General features: G+C 36.8%; 1 protein-coding gene across 2 annotated transcripts in view; it reads left to right on the top strand.

The window, feature by feature from the left end:
* Window positions 1–14735, top strand: part of LOC142357261 (nesprin-1-like) — a 278227-nt gene that overhangs the window by 191561 nt on the left and 71931 nt on the right. For both annotated transcript variants that reach the window (XM_075408914.1, XM_075408920.1), the window contains exons 27-28: window positions 333–832; window positions 10632–10794. In XM_075408914.1, coding sequence (XP_075265029.1) covers window positions 333–832; window positions 10632–10794 — 663 coding nt within the window. The remainder of the gene's footprint in view (window positions 1–332; window positions 833–10631; window positions 10795–14735) is intronic.

The following is a 14735-nucleotide window of genomic DNA, read 5'->3' on the forward strand; positions in this document are numbered from 1 at the left end:
TCTTAATTCGACTACTGTCACGAGCACGCAAAATTGATTAGCTAATATTTGGTGTATTCCACTTTTTAAACAGATTTAAAGGTATGAAAAAGCAGTCGAAAATCAGTTTTTTGAAACGGTGTTTGCTTTTACTCAGTTCGATAGAACTACTGAGCAGTGAAAATGATCATTAATGTTAGTGCGTGTCCCGATAGCTGTAAACGATTTCTGCAAGGGTCACTCGAAGGATGTTTCTACGAATACTAGTAATCCGCACCTAGCTTTTACTGAAAGCGCTATGAAAGGTGGATTTGTTGATTAGTGGCTGGAAAGTGTCAGTCTTTTGTTTTAAGGAGCTGCAATCAATGATGAAAGGTCGCCAACTTATGCTGGTATCTCTGACTGCAAAGAGTGGCTCAAAGCATCGGACTGACATATCCTGTGATAATTTTACTGAGCGACTAGCAGTCACTTGGAAACATTGGAACTCGTTGGAACGTCAGCTGGAATTGAAGCTGAATACCGTAATGCTTAAGTTGGAAGTCATAGAGGACATCAACAGTAGTCGAGAACGCGTGAAATTATTACTCGATAAAGGAAAGACTGATGTTTCTAATGGAAGCAAAAACAATAAGGATCTGGAGACACTGGAAAACGATTTTACTCTTATCCGAACTGATTTAGTTGATAAACTTGAAAACGAGCAGATGGCGTTATCAGCTAAAACTAGGCAGCTGGGTAATCCGAGAAGAGGTGATCAGAGTTTTACGGAGCTGGAAGCAGAAGTGATCAAAAATGGCGTCTCATTTTTATCAGATGATGTGCTAGCATTTAAAGGAGATTTTTTCAAAAGGTGCGTCGGTTGATATAGAACATCATTTTTTATCTCGGTTTGTTTCATGTTTCTCATCTAATATTAACTTTTCTGATTAATGTCTAATTTCAATGGAATTAACATTGCTGTATTCTTCTTTTGATTCAATTTACTGTTGTCTGAGCTCTTGTGTAACTAACACAGTCTGTCTTATTCCGAAATAATCGTTGATTTATAGAAGAATTTGTTTTGCTGTTTTTGGAGAACTTAATGACCTGTAAAATACTCCAGAAGATTTTAATGCGATATCAGCTACCTTACTTTGCAAAATGTTTGCCGATTGGTCGCCAAAATAATTACAAAAGATGAAAGCGATGTGAGTTTGAATGAACTTTTCATTAGAATGTATAAACCAAATTCAAGTGTTCACTAATTGAGGTGTTACTAAATTAGTAACTACTCCAATCGACTGCGCATCAACAAGAGTTCTTTCTAGAAGTCTGTAACGTGTACTCACGTCTCTCTGTTTAATAGCCGCACAGCGATAGCTGGGGCTATTATTGGCCTTCTCTTGGTTTTTTTAATAGCCGCACAGCGATAGCTGGGGCTATTATTGGCCTTCTCTTGGTTTTTTACAATTCAAAAGAATTTGAATTGTATTGGGGCGCTGTCTTTTTTAAGATCTGTTCACACATTTTCATGATTTTTGAAGTCAAATTGGAGTGGTGATTTTGGTCACGCCGAAACAGGAAATGGAGCGAAAGAGCGAGTGGTTTTGGCGTGAAATTGTTTTGCTCTAATTTTAAAGTAGAGTGAGAAAACAGTGTTTGAACAAAAACTCGCTTTCTCGCTAGTGGTTTTTTGTTCACATGCGGCAATTTCACTTTGGTTTTTTCGATTTTTTGCCTCTGTTTTTTTAGAAATGGTTTTCCCAATTCACTCCTAGTCCGTTCTAGGTCCAGTTTTTTGTTCAGTCAATGAAAATTCTTTGAATTGTACGTCAGGACTTGTCCTGCTTTGTTTTTTTTTATTTCGTCATGATTTTTGTTACGACCATATGACGTCACAGCCACTTTTTGTTCATTCGTTCATGCAATTTATACTGAACTGCATGCGTGACGTCATTTTTCGCTCTTAGTGGAGCGAGTTTCTTTGTTCATTCGGGTGATTAAATTTTTGGTCACACTTGACTTACCTCACTCTCAAAAATGACTTCCTCACTTTGAAATTGACTTTTTAACTTTAATTCAAAGAAATAAGGTCAAATGGGTGTGTGTCACTCTAAATGAAGGTTATTTGAGATCAGCTAATAGAGGCAGCAATAACTTATACAGATTTTAAATCAAAATATAACAGATCAACCTTAATGAAAAGACGAATTTTTTTGGTCTGTCTTTTTTACTGTTTTTTTTTAGACTGCCGATCTACGAATCTTTTGCGGCTATTTTCTGACAATCTGCCAGCTATGTATTAATTTTCCTCTTGACGATCAGTTTATGCGGTTTGATTATAGTCAATTTTATATCCCAATGCGTCATTTCGTCTGAAAATCAATTTCGTCGGATGAAAGAAAAATCTTGACGGGGTGACTGAGTGGGAGGGGGGTTAAAAGATCCACCCTTCACACAATAAATTGTCACCTCAAAACAGTTTTGGTGAGACTAGAAAGGCGCATACTATCGCATACTGTTTTCCTATTTATTGTCTAATTCGAAGTTTTCGTCTAACTTTTTGTCCACAAAAACGGGTTAAACATAAAAAGATCAGAGGGCATTGAGTGACTGAGCAGCGCCTTACTAGTCTCTAAGTATGCGATAGTATGCGCCTTACTAGTCTCACTGAAACTGTTTTGAGGTGACAATTTAGTGTGTGAAGGGTGCTTCTTAATCTTTTAACCCCCCTCCCACTCAGTCAGCCCGTCAACACCCCATCCGACACCCCAACACTCCCCCGTCCACCCATCTGGTGGTTTGGACCCCTCTCGTCCAGCCCTCTCAACCTTACCACCCACCCCCCCCCCCCCATCGCTTGAGCCCCCTCCACTCTTGACCCCCCAATACGCTCCCCTCCCGCCTAATGTTAGCATCCTTCAGCCCCAGCTGCCGAGGCCAACCACTCGCCGGTCATTCTAGAGCAAATCACCCGACGTTAGTTGGTTATGTTTAAACGTATGGCTAGTGAATTGAGGCTATGACGCTTATTCTAATCACGCTAGAATATAATAGGAGCGAAAAATCTGGTAATTAAAGTTAGTAAAATTAATTTTTTAAGCTGTTTTTAAAGAGATGTGGGAAAATGATTTTTGAACTTTTTTATTTTTGAGTTTTTTTTTCGTGTGGCACTCTGACTTCCGTTTTCAACTATATTTCATCAAGAATGCTACTTATGTTTATACATGTGTTTGAATGGTTCTTCGATGTAATAGTTGTACTCCAAAAGTTTTTTTTGGCCTTAACTATATTGGGTTTTAGTAATTAATTAATGTGTTACTTGTTGGTTTTCAGGGAGGAAGAGTGTTCTGATGATAGTAATATCACGAATTTGAACAAACTTTAATAACATTTACAATTGCTTACAACCTTTTCTGCCAATTCAGTTTTTTTAGGCGCCAATGAAACATTTTACGGCTTGAACCCAGGCCAATGGATGGTTTCCACTCACAATATAATTATTTAAAATTTTTGAATGGTTTGTGATAGGAGAAGTCGTTATGGCATTTAAAATTGTTGTTGAGAGGCCAAGGAATTTTTGTGCCTGTGTTAATGATCAAATTTAAGTGGAAGAATTCTAATTTTGAGGACATGTGCTTCAACAACTTGAGCAACATTTCATTAGTTGTGGCCAACTTTTTGAATTCTTTTATCGTTCTGCTTCTGCTTGCCTCTTATATGTGCAGACAAAAAATTTCTGCAAGTATATAATTACTTTAAGTATAATTTAGCAAAAAAGTTAGCAGTCCGGTTATGTTTTTCTAAAGCTTCTGACTTAACTCACGAACTGCTTCAACTTAATGTAATTTAGAGTTCATTCTGAAACTTGAGTGCAGTAGACATCACGAATAGAGATTGAAAGAAACGGGATAATTTAATTAAGATTGGGCACTATGACCTAGCACTAAGACGTATTAACTTATCAAAGTTCCTCAGAGTGTGCTGCTAATTGGTATTACTATAACGCGTATATCCTCCACTTGAGAGTTTGAATGCACAATATTTTTCGAATCTAATGAATTTGCTCACCAAGTTAGAATACTTAAGTTATTCTGTCGTCAAAATTCCTTGTCATTTTTTTCTAATCATTTTAATCCCTATGTCGGGCATTAAATCAACGACGGTGACTTTCTGGCAACTGGTCGCCAATGTTTTGTTGCAATTATGTTTGCCCTGATGTCTTTTTATGCCATTTGTTTTACTACGTTTGCTCGTCTGATTGTTTTTTTTTTCGTCTGACCATTTGACTTTTCGTGCTCAGATGGGATGATCAGGTAAAGCCTGGAGAACATTGAGTTCTCCAAGAGCCTTACGGCTCACTAGTCTCTAAGTACGCAATTGACCGAAACTGTTCAAAAGACATAAGTTCACAGTGTGAACAAGGGTTTTTATAGCTGCGAAGCTGTAAGCTGAGCGAAGCTATATTGCGGTGCTCTTGGTTTTTTACAATTCAAAGAATTTGAATTGTATTGGGGTGCTGTCTTTTTTTTTAAGATCTGTTCACACATTTTCATGATTTTTGAAGTCAAATTGGAGTAGTGATTTTGGTCACGCCGAAACAGGAAATGGAGCGAAAAAGCGAGTGGTTTTGTGGCGTGAATTCTTTTGCTTTAATTTTAAAGTAGAGTGAGAAAACGGTGTTTGAACAAAAATTCGGTTTCTCGGTAGTGGTTTTTCGTTCACATGCGGCAATTTCGCTCTGATTTTTACTGTTATTTCGATTTTTTTTGGATCAGATTTTTTTCTAAATGGTTTTTCGAATCCATTCACAGCTCATTCTAGGCTTAGTTTTTTGTTTTAATTAAATTTTTATTTCTCGCTAGTGGTTTTTTTGTTCACATGCGGCATTTTGACATTGATTTTCTGTTTTTTTCTTATTTTTTGATCTGATTTTTTTAAAATGGTTTTTTCAATTAACTCATAGTCCATTTTAGGTATATTTTTTCTGTTTAGTCAATGAAAAGTCTTTGAATTGTACTTCAGGACTTGTCCTGCTATGTTTCGTTGTCTGACGCTCTTTTTTCGTTTTACATTTGTGCACACAGCAAAGCTGAAAAAGTCAAATTTTCTGAATGACTTCTTCCTCTCACTAACGGCATTTGCGCGCGTGACGTCATTTCGCACTCGCTTTAGCAATAGTTTTTAGGTTATTTGCGTGATTAGATTTTGATCATACCTGACTTACTCACTCAATAAAATGACATTTGCACTTTAAAACTTAAGTTTAATTTGAATTTGTTTAAGGTCAAAGGAACTCATTTGTGCAGTAAAGGCCCCTAATAAGAGGCTTCTGCGGAATGAATTTTAACAAGCTTTATTAATTTATCGTTGAATGTTTTTTACCTAGTTTTTTTGAGCGGCGTCGATTTTCAATTTAGATCTGTATCTGTTTCTATCTCTATTATATGGCAAACAGGTCTATTCTTTCGCAGCTATTCCGGCAATCTGCTGGCTATGTTTAGAGTTTGGCTACTTACTCGCCCCATCCTCCCCCTCCACCTCATTCCATACGTAATCCCTTAGCCTCGCCCTCACCCTCTGTTTTCGGACGATGAGCTCGAATTGTCGGAAATTTTTTAGAACTATACTCGAACTTATTGCGTATCGTGACCAGAGGAATGATATTGCCGAACTATACTGTTAACTTCCTCTGAAAGGATATAGCAAATATATTAGTCCGGTGGTGCGATTTATATGCGATTTTCCGGTTGACTAATTTTTTCGCTCCAAACACCTAATGCGTTTTCTACTGATATCCTCCCTACGCCAAAGTTAGTTATTACCGAAGCCAACCGCTTCTCTGTCGCTTGAGAGCAGATCGCCTCACGTTGGTTGGTTTCGCTTAAATCCCCCCCCCCCCCCACCACCACCACCACCAATCCACCCCAACCACCACAGTTATTGAGCGGAAGTTGTCAACAAACTTAATCGACGGTTATGTACACCCAACTTCTATAAATTGAAATTTCCAGTTTAACATACAAGTACGGTAAAATCCACATTTAAAGTTCTCCAAAACAAAGGAACGCATTTTTCTGCATGACCTTAATTGTTCTGACCCCACCTTAATAAGGGGGGACTATATGCTCGACAGGGTTTTTTTGTTCAGTCAACTTTCCATTTATAGTTGCGAATGGTATCATTAGACGGCCCTTCAAGAGCAGAATTTCATTTCGGATTATTCAGGCTTAAAATTTGTGAACATGATTTCCGTTGTTTTTGTTCACAATTTCCAAAGTTTCTATAAATTTTGCAAAAAAAATTTTCTGTTAAAATTGTAAACGGTAGTCATTTGTTTTACCGTAAGTTACACCCCTTACCCAACAGAATGGTCCTCACCCGCTTTTTTTCCAACTCTGAGCTTAAATTGTCGAAGGGTTTGCAGACCTAGCAAAGATATTGCAGAGCTATTGTTCTGTTAAATTGCTCTCAAATGAAGTTCGTAGCAATTATATCAGTCATGCTGTCCTTTTATGCGGTTTTTCCGCGACCATTTTTTCGTCTGACGCTTTTCGTTTTTCATTTTCAAAAACAGTATAAACTTCTAAATCCCGTGAGGCATTAAGTCGCTGCAAACTCAACCCCCATCCAAACCGCCCGCTCCAAGCCCCTCCTAATTTGCTCCCTACTCGCCTCCCTACGTCCAAGCTGAGTGATATCGATGCGGAACGCTCGCCGGTACTTTGAGAGCAATTAGCGCCATGATGGTTAGTTACGTTACAGCTATGAAATGAGCTTATTTTTGGTATCAATTTTTGTGAGATCAAACCTCATTAAAGCAATTTCCTTCATGTTTGAATGACGTTTTGCGACTGTTTTTTTTTATTTTTGACGTCAATTGTCTTAAGCTCTGTCTGTTTCTATCTCTATTCTACGGCTCTCATGTATATTTTGCAAATGTTATGGCAATGTGCCGGCTATTTTCTCTGTGTTAAGTGTTGTTTCATTTATTTTTTAAAATCCAGGACTATTCCCATACGAAAATGGCTAGAATTCCTTTAATTGTTGTCATAATTTAAGTAATTGTTGTCAGAACGTAATTGATTTTGATTTGCTGCTAATTCATAACGGTGTTAATAGATCGTTCTCGCTATTATTGATGAAATGTCGAAATTTTTTACAGGTTTTAGTGACATACCTGACCTTGTGTCTTTTATGTTTGTTTTATGAAATATTTTAAGGACTTCTGTGATAAATACTTTATTCAAATAGATAAAAATAAAATAACTCAAGGCTCATATTAATAAAATAACTGTCTGCTGAGAGAAAATAGACTCTCTTTTCTTGGTGTTTTTACTTTTGTGTTAGTTTTTGCCTTTGATTTGAACGTTTTGCTTTTTAATTGTTTTCGAACGAAGTTGGAAGCAATTATTGCAGTCTTTCGTGTCTATGCAGTTGTTGCATGACTTTTGTAGTGACTTCTATCTCGTTTGTCTTGACCGTTTTAAGCAGCTGCAATTGAATCGAGAGCCCATCAGCTGTCGTTCGAGAGCAATTCATCAGAAATTAGTCGGTTATATTCATGGAAAAATTGTTTTTTTTGTTTCGTGATTTTTTTCTATATAAATTAGCTGAAATTCTCAAATGTATGGGTAGTTCAGGCATCGGAAGAGCCATTACGCCTATATTTCAGGGATTTAATGTTTTGTTTTCTAATAGGTTTTGACATAATTTTAAAAGACAATACAACACAGTATCAGCTTTGAGTTGCTCTCTTGTTTTGTAGCGGTTTTTTTCTAAATCTTTGGAGTGCTTCTCATTTGCCATCAATTTTGTAGAGTTTTTTTTAAATTTTGGAATTGAAAAAGCTCCAACGTGATGTTTCAATAGTCCCTTGAAAGGTTAGGTATACTATGAATTTGTCCTTAAATAATGAGAACGTCGATCAATGTGGGAGCGTTAGAAGTAATGCTTAAGATTTGAAAGGCACAATAATTTAAAGACGTGTAAATAATTTACAACCGCCCTATCTAAGACCGCCTTTTAAGAGTACATGTTGACCTGAATATTTATTAAAAATAAATCTTTTGTTTACTGAATTCAAATCAGCGTTAGATAGTTCGAGTTCGATAGTTGCCTTTTGCTAAATTAATAGGTCGGTTTGCGCTCTTTAGCGGCAATCAAATGTTTTTGTTTGTGTTCTGGGATTTTGAGGATCGTGTGATAAAATATTCGCAATTTTGCAGTCTTCCGCTAAGCCGTTAGTTCCTGTTGCTGTCTGTTTTATTTATAGTCTGATAGTTTTATAATCAATATCAATCAACTTTGGATTATTGTGTTTCTGTAACTCACTTCCAACTGTGCAACTAATTTGGATTGTTTTCCAGACTGGTATGTGACTGATCCCTGTGATAACATTGTGCCCTTCAGGAGACGACGACCCACAAACCCACTCTTCCCTATCTCTCTCACTTCCCGTCCTTTCCCTGCTCTCTCCTACTATTACGCCACGTTATCAACATTTACCCCTGGACTGTGTACTAATTTTTTGCCCTCTGAGAAAAAATGCCACTATGATTCTCGTCTCCCGTATTGATTGAGAGAATATTTCTTATTTTGGCAGATTTAGGTGATTATTATTATTGGGTTACAAGAGGAACTGAATTGTCTCAAAGAGGTCAAAGTACGAGATATACTGTGATCTACTCTGTTTGACCAGAAATTTTACTTTCTCTTTCCCACAATCACGTGACTTTCTTGTTCGTAACCCACGATTGACTGTACTTTTGCCCAGAGTAAACATCTTACCCATATTTTATAGTTCTCTGTCTTTACACCTCATTTCATTATTAACTATTTGTTTATAATCTCTGTTGCCACTAAAACCTATTCCGCAGAAATTTTGCCGTTAGCAAACCATTACTGGGTCTCCTATTGAACCAGTTTTGTCTTTGAATCTGTTCGGAATAAATTGGCTTTTAAATCAGTGCATATTATTGTTCAGATAAGTTATTGATGCTAGTGAAGCTAATTTCGCAATTTTTCCTGAGTTACGCAAGTTGAAGCCATTTGCGTTTTAGCTGTTTTTTCTAGCACTATTACATCGGGTTTTATTAAGTGTACATAGATTTAGCTAAAAATAGAGTTGCTAAATTTATCATGCTAATTTCTCACGTCTTCCAGACAATCTGTCTTATATACTTACCATACGCAAGTACTTTTCCATTGCAGCTTGTTTATAACTGTTTATAAATGTTACATGTGTCTCCTTTTATTGCTTCCAAAGTGAACAAATTGACTATAGTGCCTGCCTTCCAAACGGATTAAAAGGAATTTTTCATTCGCTTGCTGAGGCAATTAAAAAGCTAAAACCACGTTCAAAACGCATTAGTGGTCACACTACGTTTGCTTTGTGCCTTCAGATCTATTTTATTTCTTGCAAACCTAACAGGTCAAAGTAAAATTTGTGAAATGATTTTGGGTTGAATTATTGCTTCCTTGTTTTTACCGAAATTTGGTGTGTTGCGTTTTCTAAATTAGGTTGATTAAGCGGCTAGCTTTGAACTGCATTCGTTTCGCTGAATAATAAACTAACTGCAAGTAGTAGGCACACTGCAAGTTCAATTTAACATCTTTTAACAGCTAAATTAATCCATTTCGCAACCATCCTTACGGAAGTGACACCCTCCTGGTTTTCATTTGGGTTCACTGTGAGATTCCGGTAGTTTAGGTCATTTGCTGAACACTAGGGGTAGATTAGTTGTTGAACGACCTGTTTCCTGGCTTACGTTATACCTGGTTCCGTCTACGTGGTCAATTCTGATTAAGTCAGAAAAGTTCATTTTATAGTTATTTCATATTGTAACTGGTAAGGCTTACACTCTAGAGTCGTTATTTACATTGCATAGATTAGTCGGAAGTGACGCGAAACCCCGTTTTAATCATTTTCCTGTTTCTTGCTTTGTTTAACGCGTGCCCTCGGAATCGATTGTGTTGGGTTATATATGAAAGTTAGTTACTGTTCCTGACTTTTATCTGGTCGACAGCTCGTACAATGTGTAGCGTATCCGAAAAGGTCTCTGTGGCACAGGACAAAAACTTGGCAGCTGGAGACGTTCTAAGATCCAGTTACGTTGAATCAACCACTGAAAGAGACGTTAGCATGTCAAACGGAGCAGCTCATAATCATCATCATTTTCAGCAGCCACAGCATTCGAGTCAATTTGACACATGGCCGCGTGTCGCTCAACATCACAAATCAGACAGTCCTTGTTTGGACGAGAAAATAGCGCAAGTTAAGCAGCTGCTCTCAAAAGATCAAGACACCGATCAGAAGTAATAGCTTTTATTCGTGCAGTAAATTGTTTGACCCAGTAAACATGTAAAAACTGATCTTGAAAGGATGGCGTGGCGCATCTTAGCGGGCTTGTATAATTTTGCGTTCTCCACGAGCTTAAGTGATTATATTCAGGCGATATCTTTGAGTAGGGTCAGTAAGATAACGGGGTGTGTGGGAGCAAATAGAAAAATCCCGGAAAAGGTTTAGGATCCTTGGGCATTTAACTTCATTAAGTGGGCGATGTTGCTACATAAAAATCGAAAAGCGTAAATAGATGGATTTTTTATAGCCTTCAAGTTTTGGAAATTATATATTAGATTTCTCTCGTATAACTTTTCCTTTAATTCAGAGTTGAGAAGATTCAAATGATGTTGTCGGCATCCAAAGAGCTGGAGCAGAGTCTGGACTTCCTGAAGAGGTGGTTTGGACATGTAGAGACCAGACTCAACCAGCCTATCCTTGTCCACTCGCTGGAAGAAGACAACTTCAACCTCATTCTCAATCAGCATCAGGTTAGAGCTTTAGAACCAAACTTTAGAGCTCAGTATACTGCTGTTATGTGTTAGTTTAAATCTCATGAGGTGGTGAAAAACTTTGCTAGCCCAGCAATTATATTTAGCTGAGAAAAACGTTTTTTGGTTGCAGCTTTCAAGTTCTTTTCTTATTCAAGCTGCATCAAATCGTTTCTGAAATTCGTTTATTCGAAGATGTCAGGTCTTTAATGTTTACTTTTTAATTGCTATCAAACAAAGATTGCAGGGATTATTTTGGTCGTGATGTTCTTTTTCATTCGATATTAGCTTGATCATATTTTTCTGACTGATTTGAATTATCGCCCAGAAAAACATGATAAACTAATAATGCTCGAGGAAATTAACGCGCAGTGCGGTTCTGATAATGATTTTTTGGTCTCCAAGTATATAATTCACTGAAACTGTAGAGGAGGCATGAATTCCTTGTTTAAAGAAAAATAGCTTTAGAAATGGTAAAATAGTATTTTCTGACAGCTAAATAATTCTTCTCTGGACTTTTAAAGAACAATTATGTCTACTTGTCAGAAAGCGACTGCTAAGTTTATCGTCGATTTGATCCTGGTTCTTTTGGTTTCTTCTGCATTGATTTTCTCTTGTGAGGACGGAGCGATTTTGTTGAGCAACGGAACCGCTTTACAACGTAATATTATTCACGACGTTGTCTGTTAACATTTTGTTCATTTTTTCATTTGATCACATTTTTCATCTTGCTTGACTGACGTTGAAATTATTTTTTGAGATGAAATTGAATGCGGTCTCAAACTCGAAAAATGAGAGAAAGTCCCCACAATTTTCTAATGTCAACAGGTTTGTTTGCCTTGTAAAAACCTGAACAATTTATTGGTCATGTCTAATTTGTTTCCAATTTTTTTTCTTTTCCTTGCCTTTTACAATAACAATTGAGACCAAGGAATTTTGTTGCGGCTATTTTGGGCACGTTACCGACTATTTGTTACACCAGACAAAATTTTTGAGCGTTTCAGTGTCTTACAAATTTTTTGTAGTATGAAAATTGAAACACAGTATAGCACGTGGCAGTCGAAGCAGTTTTTCATTTGTAGCATACGCCTAACAGCATTTTGCGTAACTGATGTTGCTCAGAAATGAATTATGATTCAGATTCGGAAAAGTCCTTCGAATGTTGAAAAGTCATTGCCTTATTAGGTAACGTCTTCAAACATCTTTTGAACATATAGTAGGCCAATATGATCAACAGTATCATTAATTTATCAGTTTTTGATTTTTTATTGCTCTACAAATCTGTTGTAGGAATTGTGAAGTTGATGATTTTGTAGAATCGTGTGCATTTTTCTCTTGTTTAAAATTGTTCAATTTTTTATTCTCAAATATTGCCATGTAGCAACAAATGTTCCGGACTAAAATGCCTCCAATTTTTTAAAACTGGTTGCGCAAGAAGCTTCAATTGATCTTTCTGTATTCGAATGTTTTTGCAAGTGACGTTGCTGTGGTAATGCTGCTGAAACCCGATAATGTTGAGGTCAAAGAGGAAATCTTTCTATAGAAGTGAAGTGATAGGGAAGCTATTAGTGATCTCTTTCTTAAAAGAAAGCGTCATCGTTTTTCTTAAACGCCTGGTCACAATTTGTTTTCACTCTTTGTTGTCCTGAAAACCCGGCGATTAAACAGAAATTTGGTTTCGGAGAACGATTATTCTTGACTTGTGTCAATTTGATTTCTTCCTTCTGTTTTGACATTATTTTTTTCGAACTCGCAATTAGGCTATCAAAGGCTAGATTTTTTTAAGTCTTTCAATTTCAATTCAGGATATGTCCTGCTGCTTTTAATTTTCGTCGCACTCTCGATAATTCTTTGGATCTTTTGAATTTTCTTTTTTCAATGAATTCTGCCGCTTCTTTTAACGAAAATGTTGTGTGACGTCATTTTCACACTGATTTTTTACAATTTTTTTCATTGGCATTGTTTGCTGTTTTTATTATACGTGACTTACCTTTCTAAAAAAATCGTAATTAATTCTTTTGAACTGTACAATCTCGTTCTTTGTTGCTTCTTTCTTTTCTTTATGAATTGACAACAGTGTTCTTCGCGCTTACTATCCGGCATTCTTGTTTTAATATTTCGACAAATTTTAGCATTGTTTGTAGTCTTTTCTGTTTAGTCGTTTTGCATTAATTTCGTTTTTTAATAGGCCTTAAGTTTCAAATTGCAATTGAGATTAGTGCGCAGAGCAAAAGTCAGCGACTTCTTAAAACTTGAAATTATTGTCAGCAATAAAATATTTTTAATAGCCGCCTAATCTTCTCAGCCGGCTATTATAGCGCTCCTATTTTTTTTTACTTCGTCGAATAAAAAAAATTTTTCGCTTTACCTCATTTTGCCGCTTTTTCAACATTTTGCGTGATATCTTTTTGACTTTTCTAGACTAGTTTCTCTCTTCTCTCATTCTGCTAAAAGTGACTGTGAACATCAGTTGCTCAGCAAAGCAATTCAAAATGAACAGAGTCAGTATAAAAAATTGAAGTCAGAAGTAGAAACGGGATAAACCCATAAAGCCCAATTTTAGATGCCCGCTATTTGAACGTCGTTCCTATAAGTCTTAGTTACCATCTCTAATGCTTATTGGCATTGATAGTAGCCCCTGTAGCCTCTCTCTAAGAAACAGAAGTACGTTATCTTCAACTACGGAATGCCATCAAAATAAATCGGACTTAAAAAATGTTTTTGTACAAAAATCTTTTTTTTTCAATATCTTCTATTCTTTCAATCCCAATCATGCTTATTGGAATCAACGGCGGCTATTTTCCGGCAATCTGCCGGGTATGTTCTTCATTTATTGCAAATATGCGATCAACAAGTCATTGTAGCAAAGATTGAACGCAAAAAGATGAGAAACTTCCATCCCGTTGTTGTAAAGCTAACAAATATTAACCTTAACAAAATGTTTAACATGATTGCTATTCGGACGATTCTCAATTAGTTTTTGTAAATGCAGGTATAATAAAAGTTTTCACTTATTTCATTTAGTTGTATAAGTGTAAGCTGCACGAATTATTTTGAGCCTACTCTTACTTTTTGCCCTTCGAAGAATTTAAGTTGTATCAGGCGTTGTCTTAAAAGTATTTATCAGCTTCTTTGATGGTTTGTGAAATCAATTGGTTGTCAAATATCATTAATGATTTTTAGCTACACTGGGGCACTAAGCAGAATGGGGATGCCAGTAAGTTGGTATCATTTTTTCGGGCTCTGGACCTGTGCTTTCATATTTTCCGTTCGACGTCAAGATTTTTACTACCGGTAACATTGTTGATTGCTCTCAAACGACGTTTGTAGCAGTTTTACTATGCCTGTAGTCTTTTTATGCGATTTTTCATCTGACCCATTTAAATTTCGTCCTCAAACACTGGATAAACAGGTAGCGCCTGGAGGGCATTAATAAGCCCAGCAAGCCCCTTAGAGCGTTAATCTTTACTAGTCTGTAAGTATGCAATTGACCGAACCTGTTTTTAAAAACAATTTCATGGCGTGAAGGGTGGTTCTTAATCTTAAAAAGTTAACCCCTTCCCTCCATCCCCCACTAAACGCCCCTTCCCCACTCCCCCAACATTCCTCCGGCCCATCCTCCTCTAACTCACCGTCGCTTGACCCCCGCCAACCCCCGCCCCCTCAACGCTTGACTCCCCTCATGCTAGATCCCAGCTGACCACTACCGAAGTCGACCGTTCGTCGGTCGTTTGAGAGCAATTAGCCCGACGTTAGTCGTTTATGTTTATACTTGTGATTTTACTGCTCACTTGAAATGGTCTTTTTCTCCGTTTATCCATGCAATTTTTGATTTTAACTATTATTTGTCTCTTCGTAGGTTTTGTTGATCGTTACGTGAACACTTTTTACTCACTCATTTTCCCCAATACAAAAATGAGTTTTCTTTACTTTATATGGAT

Source organism: Convolutriloba macropyga, chromosome 2, assembly GCF_964194025.1.
Source record: "Convolutriloba macropyga chromosome 2, txConMacr16.3, whole genome shotgun sequence".
In the NCBI taxonomy this organism is placed as follows: Eukaryota; Metazoa; Xenacoelomorpha; order Acoela; family Convolutidae; genus Convolutriloba; species Convolutriloba macropyga.